The 25,401-nt window shown below is 38.5% G+C and overlaps 2 protein-coding genes, 2 long non-coding RNA genes and 1 other non-coding gene across 5 annotated transcripts; 4 read left to right on the forward strand and 1 right to left on the reverse strand.

Moving 5' to 3' along the window:
• Positions 1 to 461: 461 nt before the first annotated feature.
• On the reverse strand, positions 462 to 2,168 carry LOC121761696. Its single transcript, XR_006042073.1, has 3 exons — positions 2,027 to 2,168; positions 1,877 to 1,953; positions 462 to 681 (listed from the first exon to the last, which is right to left on the reverse strand). It is a non-coding gene; the product is annotated as an uncharacterized LOC121761696 (long non-coding RNA).
• Positions 2,169 to 8,370: 6,202 nt separating this feature from the next.
• Positions 8,371 to 8,444, forward strand: TRNAR-UCG. The gene has a single exon. It is a non-coding gene; the product is annotated as a tRNA-Arg (tRNA).
• Positions 8,445 to 10,671: 2,227 nt separating this feature from the next.
• Positions 10,672 to 13,964, forward strand: LOC121762595 (UDP-glucuronic acid decarboxylase 1-like). Its single transcript, XM_042158533.1, has 7 exons — positions 10,672 to 11,513; positions 11,745 to 11,892; positions 11,966 to 12,045; positions 12,442 to 12,525; positions 12,799 to 12,873; positions 13,344 to 13,436; positions 13,527 to 13,964. Exons 1-7 carry the CDS (start codon positions 10,863 to 10,865, stop codon positions 13,734 to 13,736), a joined length of 1,341 nt encoding a protein of 446 aa, XP_042014467.1. The 5' UTR covers positions 10,672 to 10,862; the 3' UTR covers positions 13,737 to 13,964.
• A 3,431-nt stretch (positions 13,965 to 17,395) lies between these two features.
• Positions 17,396 to 18,355, forward strand: LOC121760013. Its single transcript, XR_006041808.1, has 2 exons — positions 17,396 to 17,598; positions 17,995 to 18,355. It is a non-coding gene; the product is annotated as an uncharacterized LOC121760013 (long non-coding RNA).
• Positions 18,356 to 22,816: 4,461 nt separating this feature from the next.
• On the forward strand, positions 22,817 to 24,567 carry LOC121761321 (60S ribosomal protein L23a-1). Its single transcript, XM_042156972.1, has 4 exons — positions 22,817 to 22,924; positions 23,008 to 23,051; positions 23,608 to 23,971; positions 24,335 to 24,567. Exons 2-4 carry the CDS (start codon positions 23,036 to 23,038, stop codon positions 24,417 to 24,419), a joined length of 465 nt encoding a protein of 154 aa, XP_042012906.1. The 5' UTR covers positions 22,817 to 22,924; positions 23,008 to 23,035; the 3' UTR covers positions 24,420 to 24,567.
• The last annotated feature ends 834 nt before the right edge of the window (positions 24,568 to 25,401 follow it).

Here is a 25,401-nt window from a genome sequence, read left to right on the forward strand (position 1 = left end):
TAGCCTTAGCCAGTGTTGCTCGTGACAGTCTGGGATTTGAGGTCTGACCTGTGTGTTTTGTATGTTTTTTGGGTGAAATCTGTGAAAAACTTGTTGGCTGTCTGTGTGGGTTTGTTTCTGTGTTGGCTGATTGCAAGAGTGTGTGTTTTTTCCCTTGCTCTCTGTGTTGTTTTTATTTTTTTTTTAAAATGGCCCAACCTGTTAGCCTGGTTCCTTTTAATGGCAAAAATGATTTTGTGATTTGGAAACAGAAACTGAAATGTGTTCTAATTCAACAAAGGTTTTCAAATCTGTTGATGGTTCTGTGCCTGATGATACTCCACAACATAAACTGTCACGACCGCCCTTTAGGGTTAATAAATACGGGCGATCGTGATTAAAAGAATTTAATAAACAGACGAAAAAGATTAGGGTTTCAACACAAGTTGGACCAACTATTAATATCCAATTAAATAACCAAGAGTTTAATATTATCCAACAAGAAATTCGGAATATCCATTATCCTAACAATTAAAGTTGTCGGCCCAAATAAAACATGAATAAACGAAAAGTCACAGCGGAAACGACCAAGAGAAAGAGTGACGTCATGTGTGAAGACACAACGACACCCAAGGTTCAAAAACAACCATAATATCTTAAATTCACTTGCTCAACACCACCACATCCTCGTCGCCGCTCAACCTGCACATAGGAAAAACACATGCTGGGCTGAGTATTATAAGAATATTCAGTGGCTCATGCCGAAAACATTTTTCAATAAAGAGTAATTTATCATGCCATTCACAAATAACCGTCGGGGTTTAGCTTTAGAAATGCCCGAGGCACTCAAAATCATTTACATTTCAAACATCGACTGATCAGTCATTTTCCCATAGACGTTTACCATATCTGCCAATACATGACTTGGAATGTGGCCACAAACCAAGCCACTAGACCGGTCAGCCCGTACGCTAGCATATTTTCGATTATTCGGCGGCCGCTTGTGCCCATAATTCCTCCGTTGTCTCCTCGTACTTTCCTCCAAAATATAGAAATTAATTCCCAATATTTATTTAAGCTCGTAATTAAATCCCCGCAATTATTTCTCTTCAAATTAATTATTTCCGACATAAGATAAAATTATTCCCTCTTCGAATTATACCGGAGATTAATTAAATATTCGTCACGATTAATTATCGGGCCAAAACTTAATTCTTTCCCCACCTTATGTCTTCAATTTAATTAATACTCCTACTAAAAGAAGGCCCAAACTTTAAATAGATCACCCAAATTAATTTATTAAGTCCAATTCCATTAAAAACAAAAGGCTCAAGATCATCATCCCATTTTAACTTAGAAAGCCCAATATCAAAATCTCACATCCTCACTCTCGGTTCTCTCTCTTCTCTCTCCCTCTTCTTCTTTATCTCCCGTCGACAAAATGGATAGATCCGTCGGCTTCTCTGGCTTCTCATCCACCGCCGCCGGCCGCTGCTCGCCGGGAGGGCTGCTGTCACTGCACAGAGCCGCACTGCCGTTGCCGTCGGCTGCTGTTCGCCGCTGCTCCGTCGGTCTGGAGGAGGTTCTCGGCGCGGCTGATTCGTCCACCGCCACTCACTGTTCGGTAGCCTCCGAAACGATACCGCGCAGCCCCGAAACCAACCTGAAACGTTCCGCAACTAACCCAAACTGCCTCGATTCCACATTAAAGGTACGATTTTGACTTATTTACGTCGGGTTCTTAATTCGGTCGCTTCGGTTATCCGATTAGAGATGGATTTCAAATTTCATGATATGTAGAAAAATTAAGCAATTGCAGAGGGGAGTTGATGCTGGGTACGTGATATATGGATGCAGAATGCGATAATTCATGTTTCAAATCTGGGTAGGAAATTACCTCTGTGAATTGAATTTGGGTTGTGAAGTTCACAAAGCTAAAAAGGCAGGTTCTTGAAGCTGAAAGGATTTCGATTTCTGTTGATAGCGATCTGGTGTTAGATTCCAAAGTAGGAGCAATTTAGATACAAATCGATAGGAAATAGTTTACCTTGAGTAGAAGTTGAACAATGGTTCTTGCTTTCTTGCTTACAGAGACGATAGGTGAGGAAAAAGAAGTAACTGGTTAAGGATTTAATATAGGGGAAAGGGGGTTGAGATACGGGAGAGATTTGTGGGAGAGAGGGGAACGGTTTCAACGTGGGATTAGGGAGATAAATTTTGAATTCTTCCTCCTTTTTTATTAAACGTGATTTGGCTGAAATTAGATTTGTTTTTGGTGTTTTATTTGCAGATTACGGAAGAGGAATATCTTTTCACGGAGGAGGAAAATCTACGCAGAATCTTTAATTAAAATTGGAATCAAAGATATTTTATTTTAGTTAGTTTAGTTTAATTCACAGCCCATTGTATTTTATTTTAAATTGTGCAGTACACAATTTATTTATCACGGATTGGACTTTCATACTATTTATTTAATTTATCGGATCCAAGACGGAATTGAGTCCAATACATATTCCTCAAGGAAAGAGAAATATTTAAATTCGCATTGTATTTTATTTCATAATTTCTAGCTCTCATAACCATTAATCAATTATTCAAAAACCCTTAATTTCACCCTACATTCAATTATTCAAGTAGCCACGTCACATATTCAACAAAGTTGACCCAGTCACAATTCCAACAATTCTACTCGATAATTAATTTGTGGACCTCGCAATATCAATAGCATCAAATACATGTACTTTAGGGTTAAAAAATTAGGGTTCTAAAAGTGGGGCGTTACATAAATTGGATGAAATGAATGAGTTGGCTAAAGCTACTATTATTCTCAATTTGTCTGACTCTGTGATTAGGAAGGTCAATCACATTGAATCTGCTTCTGAAATGTGGAAACACCTTGATACCTTATATACCGAAACTTCTATGTCTTCAAGGATGTATCTGCTTGAAAAACTTTTCAAATTTAAGCTTGATTTGTCAAAAGATATTGATGACAATGTGGATAGATTTCAAAAGCTTGTTCAAGATATAAAGAGATCAGGTGATAAAACTATTGATGAATATACAAGTATTGCTTTGATGAATGCCATACCTGATTCTTATAGTGATGTGAAAGCTGTCATTAAATATGATAGAGACACTGCTCCTCTGGATTTGATTATTAGTTCCCTAAAATCTAAAGAAATGGAACTGAGGGAAATGGCCTCTGACAAAAATGCTTTAAATAGGGCTTTAAATGTTAGAGGAAGATCTAAATCAAGAGGGGGGAATGAATCAAATGGTGGGTTTAGTTCCAAGAAGAAATTCAGATCTAGGTCTGGTAGTAAAGACCCCAGATTTGTTAAGAAATGCTATAATTGTGGAGAAGCTGGGCATTTTAAAAGAGATTCCAATAAGCCTAAAAAGAATAAGCCTCCTAATAACAATGGAAACTCTCAGATTGAAAATGTTGCTAATATTGCAAAGTTTGATGCTGAAAATGAATCTGTGTTCATGCTGCATGATATGGTGTACATAAATGCTTCCCTTATGTGTCCTTTTACATCATATGATTGGTTGTGTGATTCTGGCTGTACATATCATGTTAGCCCCTTCAAGGAAGTGTTCACTGAGATAAACATGTAACCAATACTTATGTGTCAATGGCTGATTACAAGAATGTGAAATTCTTGGTATTGGCACAGTTTGTTTGAAATTTGAGAATGGCTAGGTGTTGAATTTGAAGGATGTGAGATATGTTCCAGAATTATGCTATAATTTGATGTCATGCACTGCTTTAGAAAACTCTGGCATGGGTGGAAAATGGGGGGAAGGGTGCATAAAATCTGTAAAGGTTCCATGTGTTTGTTCAAGGCCAAAAGAAAATGTGGTTTGTATGTCTGTACTGATGTGCCTCTTACTTGTGAAAAAGCATGTGCCAATGTTGTGAAATCTGATAAATTGATGTTATGGCATAATAGGCTAGGTCACATGAGTGAAAATGGGCTGAATATTCTGAAAAAGCATGATATCTTGTCTGAATATGATGTTCATGGTGATTTGCCTTTCTGTGACACATGTGTGCTAGGTAAACAACATAGAGTTACTTTTCCTACTCTAGTGCCTGCAAATATTAGTAGAAATATTTTGGAATACATGCATATGGATGTGTGGGGCCCTACCTCTGTGTCTTCCCACTCTAGGTCTGTGTATTTCTTGTCTATAATTGATGATTTTTCAAGGAAAGTCTGGTGTTTTCTTATGAAACATAAGTATGATGTTTTTGGAAAACTTGTTACTTGGAAAAACTTTATTGAAACTCAGACTGGGAAAAGGATCAAGGCTATTAGAACTGATAATGGTTTGGAGTTTTGTAATAAACAAATGGATGATATGTGTGCTGGTTTTGGTATTAAGAGACATAAAACTGTGCCTTATACCCCACAACAAAATGGGGTTGCTGAAAGAATGAATATGACTTTACTTGATAAAGTGAGATGCATGTTAGCTAAATCTGGTTTGTCCAAAAAGTTTTGGGGTGAAGCTTTGATGACTGCTACTTATCTTGTGAATAGATCTCCTTCTGTGCATTTGTTTGGACAGTGTTTTGAGTATGTGTTTACTGGAAAATCCCTTAACCTTTCTCATCTGAGGGTGTTTGGTTGTTCTGCTTTTGTGCACACTAAAACTGATAAACTTGAACCTAGATCTAGAAAATGTGTGTTTTTGGGATATCCTGAAGGTGTGAAAGGGTATAAAGTATGGTTGAGAGATGAGTCTGGGTTTAGAGTCATCATTAGCAGGGATGTTGTGTTTAATGAAACTGAGTTCCCCTGCTTGAAATTGACTGAAAACCCTGCTCCACATAGTGTGGACAATGACCCTCTCACTGAGGTGGAGTCCACAGACAAGCCCTGATGTGGAGCATCCACAGGATGTTCCAAGTGAGGTGGAGCAGCCATTTTGGAACTCTACACCAATCTATGCACCTAATGAAGCACCTAATGAGGAAAATCTGCAAGATAATGTTGTTATTAATGTGCCCTTGCCTGACAATGTGGATAATGCTGATGATATGCATGCTAGTCCTGTTAGAGTGAATGCTCCCTTGCCTCCCCAGAATGTGTTAAATAGTCTCTTAGGGGTTCAAAATGCTATTGATGCTCCCAACTTGAATGATTATGTGTTATCTAGAGATAGGACTAGAAGACAGAATATTCAAAAACCTGCTAGATATGATGGCTATGTAGGGTTGATTGCTTTGATCAATTTGACTTTTAATGTGCATGAATCTGATGGGGATGAGCCTCAATCTTATAAGCAGGCTACTAAATCTAAGTTCTGGAAATGAATGGCATAAAGCCATGATGGAGGAAATGGATTCACTAAAAATCAATTTTACTTGGATACTTGTACTCCTGCCTCTTGGTGCTTCTGTGGTAGATTGCAGGTGACTTTATAAGCTAAAATCTGAGGTGGATGGGTTGAGATACAAGGCCAGATTAGTGGCCAAGAGTTTTACTCAACAAGAGGGGGTAGATTACACTGAAATATTTGCTCCTATTGTTAAATTTACTACTGTGAGATTAATGCTTACATTGTGTGCTCATTTTGATTGGAAATTGAAACAAATGGATGTCAAAACTGCTTTCTTGCATGGTGATATGGATAAACCAATTTATATGAAACAACCTGAAGGCTTTGTTGATCCTAAGTTTCCTAATCATGTGTGTTTGCTTAAAAAGGCTTTGTATGGTCTGAAACGGTCCCCTAGACAGTGGAACATTAAGTTCAATACTTGTATGCATAAGATGAGCTTTGTTAGAAGTACTTTTGATGCTTGCTTGTATGTGAAGAACCTTGACATTGTGTCTGTCTTCCTTTTGTTATATGTGGATGATATGTTGATCATGGGTCCCTGTTTGAAAACCATAACTGTTGTGCAAACTGCCTTGAGTGAGAATTTTGACATGAAAGACTAAGGTTAGGGGATGCCCAGAAAATATTAGGGATTAATATTTTCAGAAATAGAAAAGAGTGTAAGCTTGTCCGGCGTCGGAAACGAGGGTGGCTCCGGCGGATATGACTCGAACGCGTTTGGCGATTTGGGGGGCATGTACAATGTCTTCGGTGGTTTCGGTTCTGGTTTGTCGACGCCGACGGTGTACCAACCACCCTATTTTGATGTGAATGCATACTCTCGTCCCTCCGCCCCAAGGTATTCGCAGGGATTATCCCAAATTAGGGAGGATTATCCGAATGAACCCAATCCGGAAGGAGGACGAGGCGGTGGAAGCTCCAGGTGTCGCGCATTTGACGCCGTGGAGGAAGAGGAGGAGGCGGCCGAGGAGGAGGAGGATATAGGTTGTCATCCATACAGCCGGGCAGACATGGTGACTCTGTTCAACGCTTGGGTCAGCGTCTCGTACGATCCCATCGTCGGGAATCAACAAACCAGCAAGTGTTTTTGGGAAAAGGTCACTGCCGCCTACAACAAGAACAAGCCAGCTCGGTCCCGCCGCCATACCCTGAAGATGCTCCGCAGTCATTTTGACCGCGTCGACAGAGATGTCAAAAAATTTTACGGCATCTACAAGAATGAAGCAACTCAATACCAAAGCGGAGCCAGTGGAGCCGACATTATGAGAGTGGCTTTGCGAGTCTTCTTTGACAAAAAATGGCAAAGAATTCAAACATGTCGATGTTTGGGAGGCCGTAAAAGACGTTGAAAGGTGGGCCGACGGTGTCCAGTCCAGCCAGGGCTCGAGCTCGAAGTGCACGAAGCACACGGCGGGTGGCCAATACTCGTCTAGTGAGAGCGGGTCAGGCAGAGCCTCACAAGAGGTTGAGGGCACGGCCACCGATGCAGGGGGCTCCTCCCGTGGGCGCCGTCGGCCGCAAGGGACCAAGACGGCGAAAGTGGCTAGAGGGAGAAGGGGCCGAGGCGAATCAAGCCAGGCGGGCTCGGGCTCGGGCTCGAACACCCTATTGTCCATGTACTTGACCGCCACGACGGCGGACACTTCCCACATGACGCCTCCACAATATCAAGCCCATCTCACCAGAATTGAGTATATAGCAAGACAAATTGGTATTCCGCCTCCAGATAGCTTGAGTGCACCGCCACCGCCTTCGGGGGATGATTCGCCGGCGGAGTAGTTTTTATAATTTCTATAAAATTATATTTTAAATTATGTCTTTTTTTTTATTTATTTTGCCACGAATTTAATTATGTATTTTTTTTTCAGGATTTTAAGTTGTGATTTTATTTTATTTAATGAAGTGTGTTTTATTAATTGAATTTGTTGGAAATAAAAATAAAAAATGAAATTGAATGAATAGTTAAGGGATGAGATGGTTAAGAGACGGATAAGAGATGGAGGGTTGCAGGTGTTGTCTCTTAGTTAAGAGAAGGAGTGAAAAGTACAGTGGGGCCCATGAATAGTTAAGAGATGAGACGGTTAAAAGACGGATAAGAGACAACGTTGTGGATGGCCTAAGCAAGTAAACTTGGTTATTTGGTGTTGTGGGGACTGCCTTGTAGGCAATGATGATTTTAAACCTTAGCTAATAGTGCAATTGGTTTCCCAAAATAATGTCCAAGGTGGAGTATGTTGATTATATGGGCTGATTTGTTGGTGGACTATTATTGTTGGACCTGGGATTTATTTTGGCCCAGGTAATGGTGCGGGCTTGTGTTTGCCCTAGCCCAAACCCTGGATGATATACCCCCTTCTCTCCTCTGTGTCGTTTCACTTCATTCTGACTCTCTAATTTTCTCTCTCTCTCTCACGTCTGTTTGAGTTTTCCTTGGTTTTCTTCTCTGATGATGATTCTCTGGTGTTTCACTACGATTTATCACAGATATTTGAGTGACTAAACGTGTGTGTGGGTGAGGATAAACAACTGGTTCGGTTGCTTGAGTTCCAGAGAAGTTAGGGTTTCTTGTTGAGAGGTTTTTTGTGTGAGTAGTTCCGAGAATGGATAGATCCGGTATAGTGGAATGGTTTGGGGTTGCAATACGTGGTGTGTGAAGAGTTTCACGGTTGGATTCAACGTTGCTCCCTTGGATCGTGGTTTTGGTGAATAGATCTGTACTATTAGCGGGTGGCTGAGCCATAGCTACAAGATCTATGCGATTCCTTTGATTTCTCTCTTTTACCTACATTATTAATGATGATGTAGGTTTGATTGCAGCTTGCGTGGGATAATGACATACGGATTATTGAAGTCTCAGAGTGATAATCTCATATAGAGGGAATGAAAGTTGCATTAGTCTGAATAAAAATAATATTTGGGGTATATGTGAGAAGAATTTATTGACGTGTACCGCGAATGTGATATGTATATTGGTGCTACGAACCTTTAGAATATATAAACTATATTACATATTTAAGGATTGCGAACACAGATGACCGCATAGCGCAGTGGATTAGCGCGTCTGACTTCGGATCAGAAGGTCGTGGGTTCGACTCCCACTGTGGTCGTTTTTTTATTTCCCTTTTATTATAGTAATGGGCCGATTTGTGATTTTACAATTTTAGTTTTGGGCCACGGTGTGGACTCCCTCTATATTTTAACCCCAAATTTTATTTTTATTTCAATAGTGATTGGTTTTATTTTTTATTTTTTTGTTTTTTTTCAGACTTGATTTTAGAGGTTCAAATATTAAAAATTGGTTAGTTAGATCGCATTATTATTGCTTATCTCTAAAAGGAAGATACATAATAATCAAAGTGTTGCTTGTTCCAACTTGTAATGTGATCACATATTCACATTATAGTAACTTATTAACCCTTATTTTATTCTATGCGACAATACTGCTGTACCTGTACATATCATATCTCCCGTGTGGATGTTGATATAATCAACCAATACCCTTGAATACGACCTTTGTTTTACAAACTCCACTTATATACCTACACATAGAATCAATGTTTTAAAAACCGGACCGGACCGGCCGGTTCGACCGGTTCAACCGCGAACCGGTAGGCAGTCCGGTCCGGTTCACCCCTAAAAACCACTAGCACATTGAACCGCCGCGAACCGGTGGAACCGGCCGGTCGGACCGGTCCAACCGCGAACCGGAAACCGGTTTTTCAATTTTTCAAATTTTTTTTTTTAAATTTTGTTCAATTTTTCAAAAAATTTTTTTTTTAAAATTTGTTGTTGCTAAGACTTGAACACATGACCTCATCTCTAAATATCAACTTCTTTACCACTCCACCACATGATCATTTTGAAATATTATGAACATTAATTATCCTTATACATTAAATCTGAAATTCTTTTTCCACCAAAACTAATAATTCATATTAGTTTTGTATTCTTTTAAGATAATTCATTTTAATTTTATATTCTTTTAAGATAATTCATTTTAATTCTATATTCTTTTAAGAAATTGTTAATTATAATATATTTCTTATATTTTAATTATATTTTTACAATCACTATATTTTACAATATAGGAGTTTATAATTATACATAGACTTTAATACTAGTTTTTAATATTGTGTATTATAGTTTATTATTGTATTCAAATTTAACGTCATTAAATATTCTAATATACTAATATAAGACTTGTTTTCTATAATAATACAATTAAAAGTATAATACTATAATATTTATTGATAAAACATGTAATTAAATTTTATTATTTATAACTAAATAAATAAATATATATGTATAAACAGTATTACGGTTCAACCAATGGTTCGACCAGTGAACCGGTTGAACCAGTGAACCAGTAACGACACCGGTTCGCTGGCCGGTCCGGTTTTTAAAATATTGCATAGAATAGATTAAAGAGGTGCGCTTCTCATTAATAAATGTTCTACATATTTATTTATCATCAATTTTACATCTCGTCACATCACGCCTGCTCTTTCTATCCCATTAAATATATCACGTTTTCTTTTTTTATTTATTCCATTAAAAATGAAACATTTCTTAAAATAGAAACAATACTCTTCCTACTTTTTTAACTCTTTTACTTTACTCTCTCTTCATTAAACAACACTATATAAAATTTCGTGTCGAAACCCAAATGTTTCATATTTATTGGGACGAAGGGAGTATTTATTTGTAAATATCTTCCCCTATTATTACGATAGAATGCTATCGCCTAACGGTTGCTCAAGAATATTATTTCATCAATTGTATGAGATCGCCTTTTTTATGAATTTCATTGCAATGATGTATAAGATGCTGTAACATATAAGGTGACTAAATATACAATTTTACTACTATATGCACATCATGTATAATTTACTAATCCTTTTTACCATGAAATTACACTCACACCAACTAGCAATAATTAATCCTGACCATAAAATCACACCCACACCAAATAACTAGCAATAATATTATATGGATCTCCATATGGATCATATCCAATCATACCTCTATTTCTAATTCAGTGAAAGTTTATTCACCTTAGTTAATGAAGATTACGTACATAATAATAATTTTCTGAAAACATATTAATTACTCCAATATACCCAACTTGTTAAGTTATGAGTAAACTTCTTAATAAACATGATGATAATACATATTGAGAATTTGAAATAAATTAAAATTCAGATCCGGATCAAATGAGATCAAAGATCCGGACCCATATCCATAAAAGGGTAGGCCCAAATAGGAAAGAAGTGAGCCCACTGGTTTTAACCGTAAAATCAAATGTTTCTCTCTCTCTCTCTGTCTCTGTCTCTGTCTCTAAACAGTCGCATACAAATCTGAATCAGTATAACACTACTCCATCTTCAAATCTCCAAAATTCAACACACCTGAAATGAGATGCCCCCATCCCACCCGCCACATTTTCTTCACTTCAACTATCTCAATCTAACGCTATAAACACCCCCCCCCCCAATTTGATCCAATTCCTCACAATTTCGCCAGCAATGAAGCAATTGCACAAGCAATCCACCAGCTTCCGCAAAGACGAAGAGATGCCCTTCTCCCAAACCCCTCCCTACTCCCCCAAATCCCTCAAGCACCCGCGATCTCTACCCAGATCGCTCAATTACATACTCAAGGAGCAGCGCCTCCTCTTCATCCTCGTCGGAATTCTGATCGGCTCCACCTTCTTCATCTTCCAGCCCTCCTTCTCGGCCCTCTCCCCGCCCGATCCGCGCGGAAGAATTGCAGCTGGAGAACGCGATTCCGTGGTCGGATACCGCGATCGCGCCGATTTCTCCAATAATTATGCGAATCATGCCGCTGGTGGTAATTATAATAAGTTCGCGAATGGGGTGGGCAGAGTGCCGGTGGGGATTGGGAGTAAGAGGAAGAGGATTGTCGTCACCGGTGGCGCCGGTTTCGTCGGGAGTCATTTGGTGGATAAGCTAGTCGCCAGAGGTGATGATGTGATCGTCATTGATAATTTCTTTACGGGCAGGAAGGAGAATGTGGTTCATTTGTTTGGGAATCCGAGGTTTGAGCTCATTAGGCATGATGTTGTCGAGCCGATTTTGCTGGAGGTGGATCAGATCTACCATTTGGCGTGCCCTGCATCGCCGGTGCATTATAAGTATAACCCTGTCAAGACCATCATATCCTCTCACTGTGTTTTCGGATACTAAATTATAGATCTTTGAGTTTAATGGCTGCTTAGACCATTGATTACTGTGAAAATTATGTGCGGTTGTGCGTTTTCATGCATTTGTTTGTTCGATTTGTTTTGAATTGATGAGTTGAGCTTTCTATTTTTTTAAATAGCATGGTTTTAGTTTGATTGAATAGATTGTGTTCGGAATTGGTTGAGATCCTTGACATGTGATTACAAGACAAATGTCATGGGTACCCTTAATATGTTGGGTCTTGCAAAGAGGATAGGTGCGAGGTTTCTGCTCACTAGCACAAGTGAGGTTTATGGTGATCCTCTTGAGCATCCACAGAAGGAGACATATTGGGGACATGTGAACCCAATTGGTTAGTGACGATTCTTGTTTCTCGTCAATCATTGCTTTTTTGGTTGCATTGATCTGATTTGATGATTAATCAGGTGTGAGGAGTTGCTATGATGAAGGGAAACGGACCGCTGAAACCTTAGCTATGGACTATCACAGAGGTGCTGGTGTTGAGGTAATATGCATGATGATATGTTCAATTTGTTTGACACTAATATGTTGCTTTTTATGATGTCTGTTGTTACCATATTCCTCATTAGTCATTAGTCATCATTAATTTTGTTAGGTACATAGGATTGGGATTATTGTTTCCAAATCACATGGCTACTAGGACATATCTATAGATAAAAGCAGTTATTATGAGAGTTTAGAGATTGAGAATGAGCTCAATCCGGAAGGGAATTCTTTTTCTTTAATACTTTCGTCTTTTTACAAGTGTTCTATATGGAGAGACATTTCTTGGATGTGTCTTGGCAACAACCATGATTCTTCTAAGTATTCCATGTAAAGGTTTGAATTTTCCAGATTTGGCATTGTGCAATTCTGTCTAATATTTTTTATGTTGTTACAGGTGCGCATTGCACGTATTTTTAATACATATGGGCCTCGGATGTGTCTGGATGATGGCCGTGTTGTCAGCAACTTTGTTTCACAGGTTTGTCTAGATAAACACTGTTCTGAGTGGTTGTCAGAAAGAGTGTACATATAAATATTGTTAGTTGGAATTAATTTTTATCCGACTTACCATTAGAAGCTCTTTTTGGCGGAAAAACGTATGAATATAAAACACTGTAGTCCAAACATAATACATTAGAAGTTACTTTTGGCGGAAAACATATAAGAATGATAGATAGTGTGGAGAGCAAAATATGTCTTTATCCTTTCAATGTTGATGGCAGATTCTTATGGCCATAGCTGTCTTATTCAGGCTATACGGAAACAACCAATGACAGTCTATGGGGATGGGAAGCAAACAAGAAGCTTCCAATTTGTATCAGACTTGGTATGTAATTTCTCTACTTGGCACCACCCTAACTGATTGGTCTTGCAGGATATATAGCTAGTCAAAAAAATTTCAAGTTATGTAGCGCATTAGATTAGATTGGTTCAGTCATATCCGGAAATTCTAGTGGTTGCTAGTTGATAGAAAATCTTAAATCATATTTAAAGGTAGATACGTTCTTTTATGAGTTTAAAGCTAGAGATCGTAAGGTACTGATTTGTTTATTCTCCTGTCCATTATTAACACATACAGTTCTTTTCTATTCTATGAAAAAACCTCTAGCAATCCAGTCGGACAAATATACAGCAATATATTGAATTTTGTTTTAAAGAGCCTGAACTATCATCAAGATGGTTTCATAATGTGGCAAGGAAGATTATGGAGATGAATGTAAACCATGTATATGCTCAGTGTGCTGTAAAACTCAGATCCATGTATATATGATGTATGCATCCATTTTTGAATGGCAGGTTGATGGATTGGTGGCTTTGATGGAAGGTGAGCATGTAGGTCCATTCAATTTGGGTAATCCAGGAGAGTTTACCATGTTAGAGCTAGCTGAGGTTTGTCTTTATTCTCTATAGATACATTTCTTTATATTTTATGCAAGTTTAGACTTCTGCAAAGTTGAGTTATTTGTGAAATCTTTACAGGTTGTGAAAGAAACCATCGATCCTAGTGCATCCATTGAATTCAGACCAAACACTGCTGATGATCCGCACAAGAGGAAGCCAGATATAAGCAAGGCAAAGGATCTTCTTAACTGGGAGCCCAAAGTATCATTACGAGATGGATTGCCTCGAATGGTTGATGATTTTAGAAACCGCATCTTGAATGAGGATGAAGGAAAGGGAAACAAGTGAGAATGGTATGGTGTACAGAACTGAACCACACTGTGTTGATATTTACATCGATTTTCCACTGAGCAACTCCATATTTAGCAATATATCACGTTTTCCATTACTTATTTCTCAATTTTGAAAGTTCTTGTAATATCTACTGGAATTTTGAGTACCCCCGTTGCTTACCTCTCATTTATGTGGTGTAAATGACTTCTATACACTGATTATATAGGATATATTCTTTTGCAATAGTCTGTCTCTCTCTCTCTCTCTCTCTCTCTCTCTCTCTCTCTCTCTCTGCATAGCAAAGAACAATTTAGGATCTGTGAGAGTGAACTGAGCAACTGTTTTTCCAGTGGCCAATGCGAATACATGACTTCTGTATGAAAAAACTTTATGCAACTCTTTATGACATATCAATGGACCTGTAATGAAGATTCTCATGAACATAAAGAGGATGTCTGGTATTATGTTTGAACTATTAGTCAAACTACTTGTATGATGGTTTGATTTTATAATATCACTTATAATACTATAATTGGGGAAAATCTATACCCTCTTTTAAAAGTTGTGGCTAAGCATTGCTTTAGATTGAGAGAATAGGTTCATCAGAGATGTCGAAGGCGTAAATTTCATGAACTTTGCAAGTATAGATTATGCACCCGAAACAAATAGTGAAGAAACATTGGTTCTAGATTAGAATAATAATCTCTCTTTCCCACTTGCATTTTAAAAATTAGAAACTACAATCTCTCTAATTTATATCTCTCTCATTTTATCCACTCTTTGATGACATAATAAATAACACTACATAAAATCTTGCGTTGAAAAAAGAAATAATTTATTTTGATTGAGACAGTGTGAGTATTTTGTATGTTTAACGCATAACTATGAACAAATTTGTGAAATTTGAATTAAGGTGGAAACATCAAACATGGAAAGTAAAAAATATAGAGAGAGATAAGAAGAGGGGGCAGTGTGTCGTTGAGCCGTTGCTTTTGTCCGTTTATCCAATTGATGCTGCTGTATTTTTCACCTTCACTAATTGCATTTGTCAGTCTCTTCTGTTCAGTTTTGAATTCAGTGAAAAATAAAAACAAAAAGGGTCCATTGATTTGATGAATAGCATAAGATGTACATTATCTACTTTGTTTGTTTTAATTACTTGCATCTATCTTTTTTTCATCAAAATTTCAACGTCGGTTAGAATAATGTACTATACAAATACACACATATGTATTGAATTCAAATTACATTCCAAATTCCAATCAATAAATATTATTCAGAAAAATAATACTAGGGCTAAATAGAAGATTCCTCTCTCTCAATCTCACTACTCTCTAGAGAGAAAAAAAGAAAGATGAAGGGAGTAGACATCACAAGCTGCAACATCAATATGCCTAAGCATGGAGCCCAACTCCACCGCCTCTCCTTCCACCACCACCCTCCTAGGCGGCGGCAGAATCCTCGACCGTCACAAGTCACAACCCAATCAATCATCAAAGATGCCAAAAGAGCTCCCAGAAAGACCAAGAATCTCAAAACCCCTCCAAATGAAAACGAAAACGACACCCCCTCCCTCTCAAAGCTCGATTCCGCCGCCGCCGCCGCCGTGAAGAGGAGCCCGGAGACTTCCTCTCTCCTCCTGGCTCCACCAAGTATTTGTTGGGAGAGAAAGTGAGCTACAATCCATCAAATCTCTCCATTGAGGAAACCTCAAATAAGGACTCTACTCTTTCTCATTCTCCACAACAGGTTTATTTTAATATTTTATTTTGTTTCATTTAAAAATCATTTAGAAATAATATCAATATGCATTGTTTGTCCGCAGGTTGTTGTGGATGTGCTGAGAGTGTCTTTGCACTGCAGAGGATGTGTCAAAAAACTCAGGAAATCTCTCTAAGATGGAAGGTATTTTTTTTACCATTGTGGATGCTCTCAATATGTCGCTATGCATAGCAAAAGTAGTACTAAACAATTTCAATAAATGGAGTGTGTAGGTAGTTTGTTATGCATAGCGACATATTGAGGGCATCCATAATGGGGCGCCCGAAGGCGCGCCCGATGCGTGCCATCGTCCTCGGGCGCGCCATCGGGCTCCAATATGGGTGCCCGGACGATGGCAGACCCTACGCCCACGCCCTAAGCTTCAAACGCGGACGATAGGCCATCGTCCGCGCCATCGGGCACCATTGTGGGCTCCGCGGACGATGGCACGCGTTTTTAATTTTTTTTTTCCGAATTTTATCTATTTAAACCTCGTTTCTCATTCACTTGTTCATGAACATCTCGCCTCTCTCATTTCTCTCATCTCTCACATTTCTACCTCTCTCAAATACCAAAATGAACCACGACGACGACACTAGTTCCTCGGAGGAAGGTAGTCCGACCTCGGATGCCTTAGATGCAGCCATTGAAGAGGCCGCGGAATGCTTAGTCGAATTGCAGCGCGAGGCGGCGGCGGCGGCCAAGCAGATCCGTAGGCATATTCGACGTCGGACGGTTGTCCGACCCGACCACGCGGCAGCTCACCAACGTCTGGTTGTAGACTATTTTGCCGAGCAACCACGGTGGGGCCCGACTGTTTTCCGCCGCCAGTTTAGAATGTCGCGTTATCTTTTTCTCAGCATTGTCCAGACGTTGGAGTCACGTGATGAATACATGACGTATCGGGAAGATGGCGTCGGCAGACCCGGACTTACACCGTTGCAAAAGTGCACGGCTGCACTCCGTCAGTTGGCCTACGACACCACGGCGGACATTTTCGACGAGTACCTCCACGTCGCGGAGACAACAGGCCTGGAGTGCCTGAAGAGATTATGTAGGGGAGTTGTGGAGGCCTACGACGACACATATTTGCGCAAGCCGACTGCAATTGATTGCTAGGGCCTGATGAAGATGCACGAGAAGGCGCACGACTTTCCTGGGATGCTAGGGAGCATCGACTATATGCACTGGGAGTGGAAGAATTGTCCGACGGCGTGGAGATGCCAATTCACTAGTGGATACAAGGGCAACCACCCGACGATGATCCTCGAAGCCGTCGCTGACCATCGGCTCTGGATCTGGCATGCTTACTTTGGCGTAGCCGGGTCGAACAACGACCCTCAACTCATCCACCCTCTTCACCGAGCAATGCAATGGCAATGGCCCGGCCATCGAGTTCACTGCCAACAGGCGTCAATACCACATGGGGTATTACTTGGCCGATGGCATATATCCACGGTGGCCTATTTTTCTGAAGACGATCAACTGCCCAATGGGTGAGAAGAGGGTATTTGGGCAAAAGCAGGAGGCGGCGCGGAAGAATGTCGAGCGGGCATTTGGTGTGCTCCAAACACGGTGGGCAATAGTGAAAGGGTCGGCTCGTCTCTGGTTCAAGGAAGTCATCGCCGATGTCATGTATGCGTGCATAATCATGCACAACATGATAGTCGAGAATGAAGGTGGGAGCATCACCGACTGGAACGATGATGAATGTGCATCTAGCTCCTCCAGCACGGCAACCGCGCCCCTACTAGAGGATTACCGATGGGCTTCAATGAGGTTCTATCTAGACATGCCTCAATGCGCAACCAACAAGACCATGCTCAGCTAATGAACGACATGATTGAAGAAGTGTGGGTCCGTAACCGCCGTCGTTGAGTTTGCGTATTTTTTTAATTCGTATTGTAATGTATTAATTTTTATAAATGAAATGAAGTTTTTTCCCAATTTTTGTAGTTATTTAAATATTTAAATAAAAGAAAATGCTTAGGGCACGCCTTAGGGCGTCCCTTAGGGCGCCCCACTGCAGGTGGAAGGATAGAAGGATAAAAAGGATGACGTGACTGTCCATAGGGCGCGCCTAAGGGCGCCCCATTGCTAATGCTCTGAAATAAAGGTTGATGGGTTAAGTGTAATAAATTTCTCAACAAACATTTATTTTGTATTCCCCACATTATGCAAGTTGTTAAAAATAACAGAGACAGATAGCTGCACCGATAATTGCACGATCGATAGACAAATTTTGACAAGACTATAGTTGTTATAAGTAGTGAATTCTTTTTTACTGAAAATACACACATTTGGCTAGTCCAAGCAGCTCTATATAGATTACCCAAAATACTTAGGCTTTTAAATTATTTTCACCATTAGTTATCAATTTTATAAAGAGGATACATCATTCTTAAAACTTTATATTGCATTAGTATGAAATAAGGCTCGTTCCCTTATCATAATTTTTATTTTCAAAACAAATTTACCGAAATAGTAACATTAATCATGTGAAAATTTTCAGGAGTAAAATCTTTTGACATAGATTTTCTGGCGAAGAAGGTGACGGTGACCGGAAATGTGATGGCGTCGGATGTTCTTGCGAGCATATCTAAGGTCAAGAATGCGCAATTACGGCCTCCTTAGATTGCGTCTTCCAATCCAACGTCGGAATTAATCAAGAGCGATGATAGCAACATAGATGCTCCATAAATATAATTTCAAGCAGTTTTATATACATGTAGTAGCTTCAAACTGGTCTTTTATCTTCGTATTTCACTGCCCGAAACCACATGTCAAACAAAATATATACGGCGAGATAAATGTACATCAGACCATCCGCAATGTTGTCTCTTATCAAGTCTCTTAACCGTCTCATCTCTTAACTATTCATGGGTCTCACTGTACTTTTCACTTCATCTCTTAACTAAGAGACAGAGCCTACAGCCCTCTATCTCTTATCCGTCTCTTAACCATCTCATCTCTTAACTATTCATTCAATTTCATTTTTTATTTTTATTTCCAACAAATTCAATTAATAAAAACATACTTCATTAAATAAAATAAAAATTACAACTTAAAATCCTAAAAAAAACATAATTAAATTCGTGGCAAAATAAATAAAAAAAGACATAATTTAAAATATAATTTTATAGAAATTATAAAAACTACTCCGCCGGCGAATCATCCCCCAGAGGCGGTGGAGGCGGAATACCAAGTTGTCCCGCCAGATACACAATGCCGGCATGATGGGCTTGAAATTGGGCAGACCTCATGTAGGAAGTGTCTGCCATCGTGGCGGTGAAGTACATGGACATTAAGGAGGAGGGCGGCCCTTGGGAGCCCGCCTGGCTTGATTCGCCCCGGCCCCTCCTCCCTCTAGCCGCCTTGGTCCCTTGCAGCCGACGGCGCCCACGGGAGGACCCCCTGCATCGGTCGTCGTGCCCTCAACCTCTTGCGAGGCAACCTCTTGAGCGGCGCTGCCTGAACCGCCCCCACTAGACGAGTATTGGCCACCTGCCGTGTGCTTCGTGCGCTTCGAGGTCGAGCCCGTGCTGGACTGGACACCGCCGGCCCACCTTGTCTCGTCTTTGACGATCTCCCAAACATCGACATGTTTGAATTCTTTGTCGGTGTCGTCGAAATAGACTCGCAAAGCCGATCTCAGAATGTCGGCTCTCGTGGCTCCGCTTTAGTAATGGGCCGCTTCAGTCTTGAAGATGCCGCAGAATTTTTTGACCTCTCTATCGACTCGGTCAAAGTGAGCGCGGAGCATCTTCAATGTGCGGTGGCGGGACCCCTTCGGCTTAATCTCGTTGTAGGCCTCGGTGACCTTTTCCCAGAAGCACTTCCGGTTTGTTGATTCCCGACGATGGGATCGTACGAGACGCTGATCCAGGCGTTGTACACAACCATCGTGTCCTTGTGGCTGTACGGATGCCGGCCTACATCCTCCTCCTCCTCGGCCGCCTCCACCTCTTCCTCCACGGCGTCGAATGCCCTGGAGCTTCCACCGCCTCGTCCTCCTTCCGGAGTGGGTTCATCCGGATAATCCTCCCTAATTTGGGATAATCCCTGCGAATACCTCGGGGCAGAGGGACGAGCGTATGCATCCACATCAAAATGGGGTGGTTGGTACCCCGCCGGCGTCGACGAACCGGAACCCGAACCACCCAATACATTGTACATGTCCCTTCAGTCGCCAAACGCGTTGATGTCAAACCCACCGGAGCCGCCACCGCCAGAGTTTCCGTCGCCGGACATTTTGTGCTGAAAATTGGAGAGGTTAGATGAACATTGGAGATGATTTGGGAAGAATAGATGTGTGTTTGTGTGTGTAATGAGGATGAAATAGGGGTATTTATAGAGTAAAAAAAAAAAAAAAAAAAAAAACGGTCAAAAAAGGTAATATTACCATTTTTTAATTTAAATTTTTATTTATTTTTATTAAATTCGAATTTAAAAAAATGATTTATTGCGTTAGCGTGACGAAGCCCATTCACTGGCCGGCGAGTGGGCGTCATGCGTGGCGAGACGGCTCGCCATCCGTCTCGGTGGGACGGGCGTCTCGGCGGGATGGTGACGAGACGGGACGCTGCAACGCGTCCCGTGTTCGTCTCGTCTCGGAGGGACGAGATAAGAGACACCCGCGGGATACGTTGCGGGTGCTCTCACTGTTTAGCTTGGAGAATTTGAATTGTGGAGAAGTTACAATACCTTTTCATTTATTGAATTTTTACTATTTTTAATTAGAATTTGAAATGTACTATATCTTAGTTTATGGTACATTGTTTCTTTGTAATCGCGGAGGATTAATTTTTGGAGACACAACCTCTGACGGAGGAAATGGACTAAGCCTCAACTAAAATAGTGACCGGAGCACTAAATATTTATCTCACAATCAGATCATTAAATATATTAGTGGTCCGGTCACTAAAATATTTATCCCAAATTCCCTCGTCGTAACAACACTTGGGTTAAGAAAGAGTTCTGTTCGTCCGTTCGCGAATATGAGTCTCATTTCTTTCTGCCACGGGTTTTAAGAAATGTTAAGAAAAGTAGGTGGAAGAAAGTTAGTGAAATATGAGTCTCACTTGTGTATATTAGTTTTAAATGATATGTGAGTGGAATGAATTAGTGGAATGTGATCAGGCATCTTTACCATTTATAGTAATTATGAACCGAGACACCTATTCGCGGACGAATCAAAATTAAAAAATAGGACTTCTATTCGCGGACGGAGAGAGTACCTCTTTATTAAGCACTCAAATACTTAATGAATTCATTATGTGGTCGTTCGATTGGCCCAATAAACCCCAAGACTTTGTCTAACTCAAGTTTTATCAGTTGTTCGGTTTCCAAGATGTAAATCAGATTCAGTCAAGCCCGAGTTGTAGCTCACCTCCCCAGTACTATTTTCACTTTAATAATTATATACTAGTATGATTTATCTAGATAATTGATATGTTTTATTTCTTTAATTAGTCAATTAATTAATATTGATTCTTAATTTATAAATTTTTTTATTACTATTTCACTTGATTTGATTTGATTGTATAATTAATCATTATATACTTATTAAATTATTCAGTTATTTAATTATTAATTGAAATTAATTCATAATTTATTATATCAAATTAATCTAAATTAATATTCCTAATTTTGTTATTAATTTTACTAACTAAACTAGGGGTGAGCAAAAAAACCGAAAACCGAATATCCGAACCGAACCAAACCGAAATTTTGAAATTCGGTTCGGTTTTTTCAGTTTTTCGGTTCGGTTCGGTTTTAAAAATAAAAAAATTTCGGTTTTTCGGTTCGGTTCGGTTTGGGCGAAGAAAAAAACCAAAAAACCGAATTATATATATATTCTATTAATTTAATATATTATATTATATATAATATATATATTCTTTTAATATATTCTACTATATAATATATATTATATGTATTATTAATTTTATATTATATATAAATATTCTATTAGTATATATAAAATAAAATACACATATATAAATACATATTTATATTATATTTATTTTTTTCAGGTTTTTCGGTTTTGTTCCGGTTTTTTGGTTTTTTAAGTTCGGTTTTCGGTTTTTCGGTTTTGGTTTTTTGGTTTTTCGGTTTTTCGGGTTCAGTTCGGTTTGGATTTTGAACTAAATTCGGTTTTTCGGTTTTAGTTCGGTTTTGGCAAAAAACTGAACCGAAACCCGAATGCACACCCCTAAACTAAACATCTAACTAAATTTATCTTTGATACTCCCTCGTGATTAAATGTCTCATATTTGACCGGCACGAGTTTTAAGAAATTGTTTGACTTTATGTAGTAAAGTGGATAAAAAAGTTAGTGGAATGCGAGGTCTGCTTTTATATATTGATTTTATAATAAAATGTGAGTGGAATGAGTTAGTGTATGATCCACTTACCAGATATAGTAAAAGTGAAATGAGACATTTATTAGCGGATGGACGAAAAAAGGGAAAATGAGACATTTAATGGCGGACGTACGGAGGGAGTATAATCTTAGCAACCAAACAACAATATACATTCAATACTAATTTAGTCTAAAGATAAAGCCCATCTTTCTTTATCCCATATTGAATCTCAATATTATTTTATCCATCAAACCGAACGACATGCTTATGCATCATCATGCTAGCTAGGCCATGACTCAAGCTCACAGATACATACGTCTTTTTTTTTTCTTATACGGTGTCAAAAAAATAATAATATATGTTCAATGCAAGCAAAACGAGTTCATAATCTATGTTTATGGCTTATATGAGCAAACTCGTACAACCAGTTTATTATTGGAGACAAGGAAACCAGCAATGAAACTATTGGCAAACCCAAAATTCAAACAACATTTTAGGTAGAGCTATAGGTCAGTTTTAACACACATCTTGACCAATTTAAGTAGAGCTATATTTCGACCTATTCTAGACCAAGAAGCAGAGAGAATATTGGTAGGTGTTGCATACTTCATTAAAAGATTTAATATCAATAAAAGAAGCTATATTCATAGATGATCATATGGAACAAGATCGTATTTATATTATAAATATGAAATGAAAAAATAAATCGTCCAAGCCCATGCCAAAGATGGTGACTAGGTTAGATAATATCATGAAATAGTTTATTTTCTTAGTATTATTATATTTTCATTTTTCTAGTTCTTAAAGAAAAGGCTTTAGTTACTTTAAACAAATTGATTACTATTATTTAGTTTTACTAGGTTTTTAATGTTTGTCTAGTTTTATTACGTATTATCGAGGTCAAGTCGAAGATGAAAAATTGGGCGATGAAAGATAAGAAAATAGAGCGGCCCAAAATCAATACCATTAAATTATGAATTTGGGTCTAATTAGTGGTATTGAACGGCCCAATTCGTAATCTATAATAAAAACGTCATCTTCCACCTCCAAACCTAGCGCCGCCGTATCTCTGCCCAGGTTATCCCTCTCTCGCTCTTCCCTACAATATCATGCGCTTCATGTTTTATAATCTTACATTATTAGATTGGTTTAATTTTCAGGTTAGTTTTTGCAAGGTAGCAGATCGGAATGGCTCCAGCTAAAGGTTTGCGTATCTTCTTTTAATTTTGGAATTTCTTCTTGGTTTTGTTTTTCAAGTTTGGCATTCAGCTATTGTATTCTACTGATTCAAGCGCATATTTGAATGGAAACCATAATTCGTTGTTTATCTTTCTTCTCACTATAGATTATACAGCTTCCGATGCTACCATAACCTAAATTAGTTTCAATTTTTTTTAAAAAAAATGTAAATTTTAAAATGAGAAATCAAAATAATGCTGTTGTTTGCTAAGGTATTGAATAATTTGATACCGGCAATATTAGTTGTTGTTGAATGCTGTTTGATATGTATCCATAAGATTTTTGCACTATCTACAACATGTCATATTTGTGAAAAGCTCTTGATTATGGTCACTGACTTATTTGAAACATAGCTTTAATAGTTTTATTCTTTTCAATTCTAACCTAAGCAACTTCTGATTTACTATATTTTGTGATTGATATGTTGTAATTTTTTCACACCTAATCATATTTGTTATCATAATTCTAGGAAAAAAGTTATGTGAAAAGTTTTCATCATCTTTGTTTTCCACTTTTTGCAGCTGATGCTTCTAAGAAATCTGATGCTAAGGCCCAGGCCTTGAAGGCTGCTAAGGCAGTAAAATCATCCGGCACCTTCAAGAAGAAGGCCAAGAAGATCCGCACAAAAGTTACTTTCTATCGACCAAAAACATTGACAAAGGAGAGAAATCCAAAATATCCGAAAATTAGTGCAGCCCCTCGCAATAAACTCGATCATTACCAGATACTTAAATATCCGTTAACCACGGAAAGCGCGATGAAGAAGATCGAAGACAACAATACTTTGGTCTTCATTGTCGACATCCGTGCCGACAAGAAGAAGATCAAGGCTGCTGTCAAGAAGATGTACGATATTCAGACTAAGAAGGTTAACACCCTTATCAGGTATACCATTTCCCCTCTATTTTGGTTACTAGCTGTAAATGTTTACATCTTATTGGCAACAAGCTTTGTTCTATATGATGCATGTAGCCTTATCTGATGTGCAACTGTGGGCGGACATTTAGATCGAATAATTGAATGTCCATCTTTACATGACTTTTTAAAAATATTTGATGTTTTGAAGTAATTATTGCTGCAATTAGTTTGTGAATCAAGTTTCTGCCAGTGTTAATGATTTCATCAGTCTAATACAAAAAGATTACTGATATGAATGATGGAGATAAAATATGACATGGTTGAACTTCATTTTGCATTTCATCATTCCACACTTTATACCAGTTGAATCTTAAAGCTTACTCTTTTCAGGCCCGATGGTACCAAGAAGGCATACGTGAGGCTGACCCCAGACTATGATGCTTTGGATGTTGCTAACAAAATTGGAATCATCTAAGTTGGCCTCCGCATTGTAGTTCTTTGTTTTGTTTGTTATTTGACTTGACACACCCTGTTTGTAAACTCGGATGAGCAAACCGCAATATATGTTTTAGCTACAGCTGTAGGATTGTTAAACCTTCTCTAAAGTTCAGATTTTGTTTTCATTGACTGCTTGCATGGAAAATGCGTTTATGTTGAGTTTTGCAGTCTATCCTCATGAATATGTTCGCAATGGCCATGCATTGTTGAAGTTGCACTGTTTTAAAGTCTCAAAGCGGTGCATAGCTGTGCTTCTAATTGTTATGCTTGTTAAGAAAAAAAAATCAAATTAGTTACTGCTCAAAACTGTAAACTATTAAGGAACCTTAAGTATCGAACAATATGTTATGGCCACAAAGATGGAATTGAAACTAAGATGCAGTGTGTTAGAGCTCTCTGTATCATTGGAAACTTTAAATTTGTCTTGAAATGGATACTTAGAAGAAAAGTTGGTATTATGTTTAAATTTTAGTACTACTGGATAAGACATGTAGCTTTTTTTTCTATCAGTTCAATGATCATGCACTTTTAATACAATTATTAGGTAAGAAAGGATCCACCTTAAAAAGGGGATGAGGTATGCACCTAAACTAAATCTAGGCCGAAAGTAGATCAAGATTATTTGCATTTATTAATCCTAAAAATGGTGAAATTCATGAATATATTTATGTTAAGATTAGAGAGTTATTGGTAGGAATCCTTCATTGTCGAAGAGAAGACTTTGAAAATGTTGAATGATAAAGTTTAAGAAGAAAGCTTTACTTACTTCTGACTATACAGCTGCATTCCATAATCCATTTGTCTGATATAATTTGTTTGGTAAATTTGATTCATTAAATTTGTCATCATTTTAAAATTTTAATGAATGCTAGTCCTAAACCAAGCAAAACCTTTTACATTTATTATGATAAAAATATAAGAATAAATGTCAAAACTGGTCATGAACATATGATCATTTT

Source organism: Salvia splendens, chromosome 13 (genome assembly GCF_004379255.2).
Source record: "Salvia splendens isolate huo1 chromosome 13, SspV2, whole genome shotgun sequence".
NCBI lineage: Eukaryota > Viridiplantae > Streptophyta > Magnoliopsida > Lamiales > Lamiaceae > Salvia > Salvia splendens.

Excerpts from the sequence above, each read along its gene's own strand:
- LOC121762595 (XM_042158533.1), top strand. The coding sequence starts at position 10,863 with ATGAAGCAATTGCACAAGCAATCCACCAGCTTCCGCAAAGACGAAGAG. Across the intron at positions 12,526-12,798 it reads TCAGCAACTTTGTTTCACAG|GCTATACGGAAACAACCAAT; the intron begins GTTTGTCTAGAT and ends TGTCTTATTCAG. Across the intron at positions 12,874-13,343 it reads TCCAATTTGTATCAGACTTG|GTTGATGGATTGGTGGCTTT; the intron begins GTATGTAATTTC and ends TTTGAATGGCAG.
- LOC121761321 (XM_042156972.1), top strand. Across the intron at positions 23,972-24,334 it reads AAGGTTAACACCCTTATCAG|GCCCGATGGTACCAAGAAGG; the intron begins GTATACCATTTC and ends TACTCTTTTCAG.